At 36.0% G+C, this 10,446-nt stretch overlaps 1 protein-coding gene across 2 annotated transcripts; it reads right to left on the reverse strand.

Moving 5' to 3' along the window:
- Nucleotides 1-261: 261 nt before the first annotated feature.
- LOC107769308 (putative polyol transporter 4) lies at nucleotides 262-3,433 on the reverse strand. Of its 2 annotated transcripts, none has more exons than XM_016588515.2 (2): nucleotides 2,865-3,433; nucleotides 262-2,075 (listed from the first exon to the last, which is right to left on the reverse strand). In XM_016588515.2, the coding sequence occupies exons 1-2, from the start codon at nucleotides 3,034-3,036 to the stop codon at nucleotides 712-714; spliced, it is 1,536 nt and encodes a 511-aa protein (XP_016444001.1). In that variant the 5' UTR covers nucleotides 3,037-3,433; the 3' UTR covers nucleotides 262-711. The 2 variants fall into 2 exon arrangements, with proteins under 2 accessions (XP_016444001.1, XP_016444002.1); XM_016588516.2 differs by having other exon boundaries at nucleotides 2,861-3,433.
- Nucleotides 3,434-10,446: the final 7,013 nt, after the last annotated feature.

The following is a 10,446-nucleotide window of genomic DNA, read 5'->3' on the forward strand; positions in this document are numbered from 1 at the left end:
CAGTTAACCATTAAATGACAGAAAATTCAGATTTCTGCGCGTTTTGTTAAAGAAAAAAATTCAAGAAAAAACAGAAGGATGAAAGGAAGATAAGGCAAAGGGAAAATATGGTTAAACCATTGACCATTTTTCTTGAGAAAAATGCATGGGTAACATTAATCCCTATAGGTAAACACAGAGATACAAGGTAATGTAATCCACTGTAACTCACAATAATGCTAAGAAAAAAGAAGAAGAAGAAGAAGAAGAAAACAGTGGTTCAACAAAAGTCTGTAAAATACCAATTTGAACCTATATACAGGTGTTCAATATCACTACTCTCTTGTTTCTACAAAATAAAAATAAAAATAAAAATAAAAGGAGGAGGAAGAGGAGGAAAGTCTATGTATTCCTTCTAACTTCTCAGTTTCTAGATATCAAATATTCCAATGTCATCAAGGTACAAGACAGCTTCAGCCCTAACGACGAATGAGTATAATTTTTTTTTATATCTTTATCTTATTGTGTGATGCAATTCACAAATATTATGAAGTTGGCAAGTTTGATAAGTGTTTCGCGAGCAAATGCCAACTTTCTTTTCACTGCTGATAAAACTATGATATCTTATGCCAACTCACCACCTTGCTGTGGCCTATTATTCTGGAACATCATTTCGATTTCTGGAACATCATTTCGAAGTTGGCCTATTATACTATGATATCTTATGCCTCTTCATTGTGTCTGCATTAGATGTTTGACATCTTCAAGCTCCAATTCACCACCTTGCTGTGGCCTATTATTCTGGAACATCATTTCGATTTCTTCCAACGATTTCCCCTTTGTTTCTGGAACACATTTATGAACAAAAGCAACAGAGAGTGCTGATATAGCAGCAAATACAAAAAATGTTCCTCCTACTGTAATCATGCGAGAAACGGAGAGGAAAGACATTGCAACCACACCACTACTAACTCTACTCCCCACTGCACCAAGAGCCGATGCTTGGGCTCTAAGTCTTAAAGGGAAGATTTCTGATGTCAAGACCCAACAAATTGGACCAATCCCCACAGAAAAGAATGCTACATTTCCACATACACATAAAATTGCCAATTTGATACCAACTGAACCATTCCCCAGTAAAGAAAGTGTGAGTCCAAGACCAAACAGACAAGTAGTCATACCAATTGTACTGACATATAACAAAGGTTTCCTACCAACTTTGTCAATTAGAAATATGGCTATCAAAATGAATATTGTCTTTGTGAATCCAACAGCAACAGTAGCAGCCAGGAGTTGAGTGTTACCCTTAATCCCGGCATCCTTAAAAATTGTTGGACTATAATATACAGTTGCATCTATACCTGTGACCTGTTGAAAACACTGTATCCCACAACCTGTAATCAGCATTCTTCTAACTCCAGGTGAAGGATTTAGCAGTTCACGCCACACGGCTTTCTCTTCATATTTCTCTGCATTAACATGCCCTGCAGCTTGTTGAATTTCTGCTAACCTCTCCTCCACTTCATTTGCATTTTCATTAGTTTTTAATAACACCACCCTCGCTTCATCAATCCGATTTTTCATCACCAACCACCTAGGTGATTCAGGAATAACAAATAGAGCGATTCCAATAAAAACTGAGGGGAGAGTCCCCACACCAAGCATGACTCTCCAATTTATATGAGGGGATAAACCAGAAAAAGCATAATTCGAAACATAACCTAAAAGAATTCCAAGATTTATGAATATCTCAGGGAAAGAAGTAAATGATCCCCTGGCAACTGTAGGTGATATCTCAGCTATATAAACAGGAGCAATCATTACTCCAAAACCAATACCAATTCCAGCCAAAAACCTTCCTATCATTAACACCTTGAAATTAGGAGCAAGAGCCATTATAAGAGCTCCAGATTGAAACACAATGGCTGCAAAAGCCATGGTCCATTTCCTGCCAATGGCATCTGATGTTTTTCCTCCTGCTAAACTCCCAAAAAGCGAAATTATGCTTAGGATTCCAACAAGGACTTCCTCTTGCACTTCAGTAATTTTCAAATCTTGCTGAATGAAGATAATAGCTCCACTCATAACACCAACATCTGTAAATGGAATTGTTCCTATTAGATGCTAGCTTTCAATTAAACAGACAACCAACTAAAACATTGAGGTCGATATACAAAAAGCATTTGGCTTTTATACCGAACTATTAAAGAGAAGTGGCATCAAAATGCTAAACCCAAAGACACTAGTCAGCAACAATTACAACTCTAATCATTCATTTGAACTGCCAAGAGCAGATACCAACAATTCTACCTTGCTCAAAAGGAGGTCTTGGCTATTTATAAGGTTTTTTAGAGTTAAATAACAAAATAAACTAAATCAACTGAGATATTAATATAATTAAATCCTTCTAATGTCTATAAATGTTGGAGCTTTATGATGATAAAAAAAGCATAATGACAAACAGTATAATTAGAGGCGAAGCCAGGATTTTAAGTTTATGCGTTCGGAATTCTAATCGTTTGAAGTTAGTGGGTTATATATAAATAATTTATACATATTCAATGAGATTTTTAAGACAAATACAGGGTTCAAACTAAAGCTTCTGGGTTCGGCCAAACCCGCTCCCAGTACTCTAGCTCCGCCCCTGAGCATAATCCAGTGTCTTCTAGCATTAGGACCCTTATCACAAAAAGGAAGAGATTCATTTCTAAGCTTATCATAGTTCAAATGGAATCTTAATCCACAGATATATCATGGACACAGGCAAATCAATAGTAAAGCAGAGAATTAATATAAAGGTAGAAGGAATAGATAAAAGAAAAAACACAACAGGACACAAAAAAAGGCAGTTACTATTATTTGGAGAAGTAGAGAGATATACCAACCATATCCAAGGAGCACAGAATTAAGTGAGGCAAAGATAGCACAAACCAAAACATATTTTCTGCTGCTGTCATTTCCTTTTTCTTCACATAATACACCATCCTCTTCCACTGCATCAGAATCCATCCTCTTATACTTTAGAACATCCCCATTCCCATTTTCCTGAATACCCATCTCCCTATATTTATCTATATCTATATCCCTCTCTATACACTAATCAAATAAAAAAGAAATGATTTTTTTTCTGGGGTTTTATTATTTTTTTCTCCTTGTTTCAAATGATCATATCATATGAACAAGAGAGGAGGAAGAAAGAGAGTTTTGTATATCTAATGCATGAAATATGGGATCTGCAGTTTCCTTCTTCTTTCTGTTGGGACGACTATTCCTAGATCTAAGGAAAGAAGAAAAAAGATTGTGAAAATACCAACTTCTGACTAATGCGAGTCTGACATTCCAGCTTAATAGGGTCAATAATGTTTTTCCTAATTCCTGGTATGATGTAAAGCGCCACCTTATTGGTCTATTACGGCACGAGGAAGGAAAAAAGAAACAAGGACTGTTATGACTTGAAGGGGGATTTTCTCATACCAAAGAAAAAAGAAAAGAAAAGAAGGGGGATTGTTTGTACTGTTCCAAAATGTACGAATGGTATTACCACATTTGTGTTGTTGTGTTATTACCAAAAATAAAAATTTTGATTGCCTTAAATTTTGTCGGTAGACAAGTTTACTAGCGCCAAACTTCCAAAAGTGTTTTTATTTTTTTTGGCTAAAAACACTTTTGGCCAAAATTTAAAGTATTTGGTCACGCTTTTGGAATGAAAAAAAGTGCTTTTGAGGAGAAGGAGAAGCAGAAGCAGTTTTGGAGAAGCAAAAAAAAGTAGTTTCTCTCCAAAAGTACTTTTTTGAGAAACACTTTTGAGAAAAATACACTTAGATGCAGTTTTTTAAAGCTTGGTCAAACACTAATTGCTGCTCAGAAGCGCTTTTCAAACTACTTAGTCAAACACAAACTGCTTCTCACCAAAAGTACTTTTGAGAAAAACAATTTTAAAAAAAAAACACTTCTCAAAATAACTGATTTTTGCATCTTGGCCAAACGGACTATACTACGGAGTACTTTAGAACATAAACACGTAAGTTTTGTTTTTGGGAAATAGTAACTGTTTGTTTTTCAACGCGGGAGTCATTGAAGTACTTACTATTTCCATTTTTTCGTGAATTTTGACTCAGATTTTGTATTAAATTGATATATGTTAGAAATTTAGCACAAAGTAATAATATTAAAACAAGTAAATAGATAAGAATGTAGAGAGAATGGTATCTATTTATAGGATGACATTGAGGTAATAAAAAGGGATGTCATGAACATGGTGTTAATGTGATGACCTTAGGTCATCACTTGTTTTAAAAATAAATTCTGCGTTTCGAGGCCTCAAAAACCTCTTTTGGCATCACCTCGATTTCCGTGCGCAGTCCGGGCGCGTAGCCGGAAAGCTATTATGTGAAAATCTGTGAAAAATAATGAATTTCGACTTTAAAATGAATTAAGTTGACTTCGATTAATATTTTGGAAAAACGGACCCGGACCCGAAAATATGGGACTTGGGCGTATGCCCGGAATCGAATTCCGAGGTCCCAAGCCCGAGAAATAAATTTTTTAAAGAAAATTATTTTCTGGAATTATTTATGAGTTTTGAAAATAAAATGTGTTTAAAACTTGATGGTATCGGACCCGTATTTTAGTTCCGGCGCCTGGTACAGGTCTTATATGTGATTTAAGATAAATCTGTGAATTTTGGTAAGAAACGGACTTGAAATGACGTGAATCGGATCGTTTTTGAGAAAATTAGAAAATTTGAAGGTTTTAAGAAATTTCATGATTTTGATGCTAAATTCATAGTTGTTGATATTATTTTAGTGATTTTAATGCACGAGCGAGTCAGTATGATTTTTTTAGATTGGTGTGCATATTTGGTTTGGAGCCCCGGGGGTTTGGGTGAGTTTTGGATAGGCCATGGGGTGGATTTTGAACTTGGAAAGTTGCAGGTTTTCAGCTGGTGTGATCTGGTCTGCAGGCTTCCCAAATGCGAAGCCTGGCTCGCAAATGCGAAGAATGGACCTGGAAGCCTCAGTCGCTAATGCGACTGTTTTCTCGCAAATGCGATGATGACTAGAAAGCTGAGTGGATCGCAAATGCGAAAGTCCAATTTTCTGAGGGGTTCGCAATTGCGAACCCTGGTCACAATTGCAACATCAGAAACCTGAAAATTCATAACTTAGATGCATTTCAACCATTTTTCACACTCTTTCAAAACCAAAACACTCTTGGGCGATTTTTCAAAGACAACTCTTCTGTCAAATCGATTGTAAGTCAATTTTAACTCGTTTCCTTCAATCATTAACATCTTTTCACATGATTTCAATTCAAAATCAATAATTTTTATGGGGAAAATTGGGTATTTTGGGTAGAACATATGTTTTTCAAAAATTGGGGATTTGGACCCCAATTTGAGGTCCGATTTCAAAACAAATTTATATATTTGAGTTCGTGGGGGAATGAGTAATCGGGTTTTGGTTCGAACATCGGGTTTTGACCATGTGGGTCCGGGGCGATTTTTGACTTTTGGGTAAAACTTTAGAAAACTCATTTTCATGCATTAAAATTGATTCATTTAGCATTTATTGATGTAATTAAGTAAATTGTGGCTAGATACGAACGAATTGGTGGTGGAATCAAGAGGTAAAGCGATAGTAGAGACTTGAATTGTGTTCGTGGCATCGAGATAAGTATTTGGTCTAACCTTAGCTTGAGGGATTATGAGTTGTATCCTATTTACTATGTGTTATTTGTTGAGTACGACGTATAGGCATGGTGACGAGTATCTATACGTCGGTGTCAAGCATGCTCGTGAGTCTTATACTATGATTAATGTGACTCCGTTTCGTATTGTTCATGCTCTATATGATAATTTCTATTGAGGAATATGACTTGTGGAAGTATTATTGTTAATTGTTGAATATGGTAGAGCGTTGGCTCAAGTTGAGAATTGAATTGTTGAACATTGAATTGAATTATTGAACATTGTAGAGCATTGACTCAAGTTAAGAATAGAATTGTTGAACATTATAGAGCATTGACTCAAGTTGTGAAGTAAATGTGAAAAAACAAAGGAGAGAGAGAATCATGATATTGTCTCCCTTACCAGGATGTTATTGTTTTGATATTGTTTTCCTTGCCGGGATTTGATTGTTGTACTATTGTTCCCTTGCCGGGATTTTATTGTGATTTCATTTATTTCATTGCCCTTATTTCTTGTGATTGTTGTTTGGGTGAGGAAGAGTGTTAAAGCACGAAGGGTGATGCCGTGTATGATTTTGTGAGGAAGAGTGTAAAGCACGACGGGTGATGTCATGCCGCACGATGTACAATTCCGTGCCAATTATATTGATTTTATGGTGAGGATGAGAGTAAAAGCACGAAGGGTGATGCCGTGTAGTTTATATTGATTCTTATGGTGAGGACGAGAGTAAAAGCACGAAGGGTGATTGATCACGCCCAACTCTAGTCCTAAAAAGGATAAGCGGTCGCTGCAAATATAATCCGGTCTAAAAGTCCGGAGTCAAATTCCACAGAGAACTAAGGCTTAGCTATATCTGTTTAATATCACTAAAAAGACAAGTTTGAACAATTTTTTAAATTATAAAGATTGAGATTTATATTTCTAACTAATTAACTAGCAAATACTAGAAAACAGTAAAATTATCAACTAACGAGACAAAGGGTTGGAGACTAAATTAAGGAGGTCTAGAGTTATGATTTCCCCAATTGTCGGAATTCTTCTAGCTATGTTCCCTACAATTTTGCCAATGTATTCTCTACTGATCGTGAGCACTTTAGATGCCGTAATTCTCTCTCGAGCAACTACAATAATTTACTAGACATATTCTATCGAACTACGCTAGTTAGCTTTATCTAACCGCTCATTATGACCACGTCAAGGCTTTGTTATTTCTAAACCTACCTTTAAACCCATTGTATTGATTTCTCACATACGTTAGGAGTGACGTTGTTAAACAACCACCTAAATATGTATCCTTTCTCAAGTAATACATAATAAATAGGCACAGTCAATCGATGGCCATTCAATCAACAACAATAAACACGTAGTTGAACAAGTAGAGAAATCCAACGGCTCAATTATATAAAAACATAACAAGAATTTATCCTACAAAAGCTTCTATCAAAACCCTCGATAACAAATTAGTTATTCATATTAGTATGTAAAATTACAATACTAAAAGTCATAACCAACAATGAAAAAAATAGGAAGAGGAAGAAAAAACTCGTAGAAGAATTCTCCGCTTTGCTCCTATTGTGTCTCTGCCTCCTTAAGTCGAAGCTGTGTCAAAAATTGGTCTCCTCCCCTCAAAATACCATTTTCCATGTATATATACCAAGTAGGGTCTGTCCCAAACTATTATACCTTCTCCTACGCAAAAAAAGACAAGTTTCCAGGCCTGGACGTTCGCGGCCGTGGCCCAGGCACGGTACAGGCGCGGTATTTGGCAAGTCTACTGTTTCAGTCCGCATCAGGTCCGTGGTTGCGGTTTCAACTGCATTTTTCACCCTGTTCCATTTGGAATTTGGAAAAACTTTAAACATGAAAGTTGTATTCCTTTGAGTTATCTTTCCAACCATATATTGTGGAGCCCAAATGGAGTTCTGATCAAAGAGTTATGTATATTTTACTAGACAGTGCACAATATGCCTACTCGATTCTTCGTTTTGTTGCTCTATCATCCGTAGATCCCTGAATACGATCCGGGATTAATTACTTGGGCTTTTACTCAGACTTTAAAGCTCCAAATCATTTGAATTCATTTCATAACATCTACATAGCTCGTAATCACTCCTATAAGGCATAAAACACACAATTAGTGCAAGACACTAGCGATAAAGCTCAAACTCAATTAAAGTGCAGTAAATTTGAGTGTAATAAACGACTAAAATACGTAATTATAGACTATCATCAGCACCTCAGACTTAAACCATTGCTCGTCCTCGAGCAATCAAATTACACTTTTTATAGACACGACCTTTTTAAACAATTCTCCTAACTCATCACACCAAGAGTATTTATAATAGATTAAGTACAAAAGCGTAACATCTTCACATCAAGATTTGACTCACAAGTACCACGTATTATTCACAATTCACCCACTTACTCTAACATAGAGGTCACTGACATTATCTTTCCTTCATAAATCAAGTGCCCTCACACAACAAAAGAGAGTAGTTCCATACAATAAAATTTAAGAACACTTAGGAACTCAACATAGAAAGAATTCACTCACTCTCAGAAATAACATTCATATGCCACAAAAGATGCACCATAAGCTTTCTCGTAGTGTACTACTCCACTAATCGAGCTCATTCAATCTAGGATCAATTAGGACTTTATTTGGTTGTAATGCAGGCTACGGGACGGGTAGGATACATTTAGATATAAGAGTGACTACACCTCCCTAAGCACTTTAATACATATACTTTAACATTCAAACCCCATACTTATGTCAAACCAAAACTCCACATTCACATCAATGTATATTACCCCATTCTTCTTTAAGCATACTTACATCAAGAGCCACCACTTATCAATGAATTATTTTTTTCACAACAATCCACCTATTTTTTTCTTTTTTCTTTTTTTTTCCAATTCAAGTGGCTCTTACTTTTTTTTAAAATAGTGCATCTTTCTCCTTATTTCATTAGTTCTACTCAAAAGCCAAACCAATCCACCCCACACTTTAACTTTTACACAGTTCATAATAATTCAAGTGCTCGTGAGAGATAAGAAGGTTCAAATAGATGGTTAATTCAAACAAATGGGTAAGGCTTGTAATGTGGTTGCCAAAGAAACAAGATTACAAGCTCAAAGGGGTTAACTACGATACATAACAATTAGGTGGGTAAAATATACATATCTGGCTCAACAAAGAAGCGCCTATATCACTTCCAAGACTGAACAAAACTACTATTTCGCTTTGCAAACACACAGGGCAAGTTCTAGGCATCAAATGCAATGCACAGAATATAACAAATCCTTACACACACATGGCACATAAAAATAATACAATTAAAAAAATAAAAAAATAAATAAAAGAAAGCAATAAAGCTGGGTTGCCTCCCAACAAGCACTTGATTTAACGTCGCGGCACGACGCGAATCACTTTTTGCCTCCAACTCGAGCTTATGAATTGTATCCCCAATTTGGCATCAAGTTTTCAGCTATGCTCCAGGAGTGGAGGAACAAATCTAATTGGCCCAAGCAACCATTGTACTATTCTACACTTCTTGGCTTTTAGATGAGGTATGTAGTCCTGTCTTTCTGGAAAGAAAATTCCAGAATGTAGGCACCTTGTTCCTCATTTCTTGACTTCTCAATCGGCTCGGATGACTCTATTTCCATATCGTCATCCAAGCACAATGCAGAAAAATGTTTGGAGTGAGGACCAATGCGCTCACACACATGAACTTCAAGACTTTCAGCTTCCTCAACATCAATGATACTAGAGTCAACAAAATTTGTATCCTCAATGTCCTTGGCTGACTCTAGTCTCACTTCTTCAACATTGACATCCTCAAATTGTAGTTGGCTAAGTTATTGATGTTCTACTTTGACCTCCCTAATTAACACCTCAAATTCATGCTCTTCTTGGCTACTATCATCAATATTGGCTTGTTGAACATTAAAAGCTCCAACCACTTGACTCAATTGAGCCTCCAACTTGCGAATAGTTGCATCTTGCCTTTCTATCTGCAATTATTTTTTATTATTTTATTTCAGAAGGCACTTTAACATATCCTTGATCTCCTTCAGGTCTGCATCCCCAGGTTCTTTATTCCTATTAACTTCACAAGAAAAGGTAGAACCATCATAATAAGGGGTTGGGAGAAGATAAGAAATATAAGCACAACCATTAAAGTGACCATTTTTACCACCACACATATTCCACAACTAAGATTGAGTTGGTCCACATAACTCGCTCTCGGGAATATTTTGATAATTTTGATACGGGTGGTTTCCTTCACAATATGCATGAGGATCAATAGTAGAATTATCTACATCTAAATTCCCATAATTCCAAGATGTCATGTTTCTCAAATCAACAGTTATAAAGAAAATACAAAAAAAAAAAAAGTTCAAACTTGAACCCTAGCAATATATACAGCTACAACTACATCGTTAGTTCCCCGGCAACGGTGCCAAAATTTAATCATGCCCATCTCTAGTTCTAAAAAGGATTAGCGGTCGCTGCAAATATAATCCGATCTAAAAGTCTGGAGTCAAATCCCATAGAGAACTAAGGCTTGGCTATATCTGTTTAATATCACTAAAAACACAAGTTTGAACAATTTTCTAAATTATAAAGATTGAGATCTATATTTCTAACTAATTAACTAGCAAATACTAGAAAATGGTAAAATTATCAACTAACGAGACAAAGTGTTGGAGACTAAATTAAGGAGATCTAGAGTTATGATTTCCCCAATTGTCAGAATCCTTCTAGCTATGTT

This window comes from Nicotiana tabacum, chromosome 3, assembly GCF_000715075.1.
Source record: "Nicotiana tabacum cultivar K326 chromosome 3, ASM71507v2, whole genome shotgun sequence".
NCBI lineage: Eukaryota > Viridiplantae > Streptophyta > Magnoliopsida > Solanales > Solanaceae > Nicotiana > Nicotiana tabacum.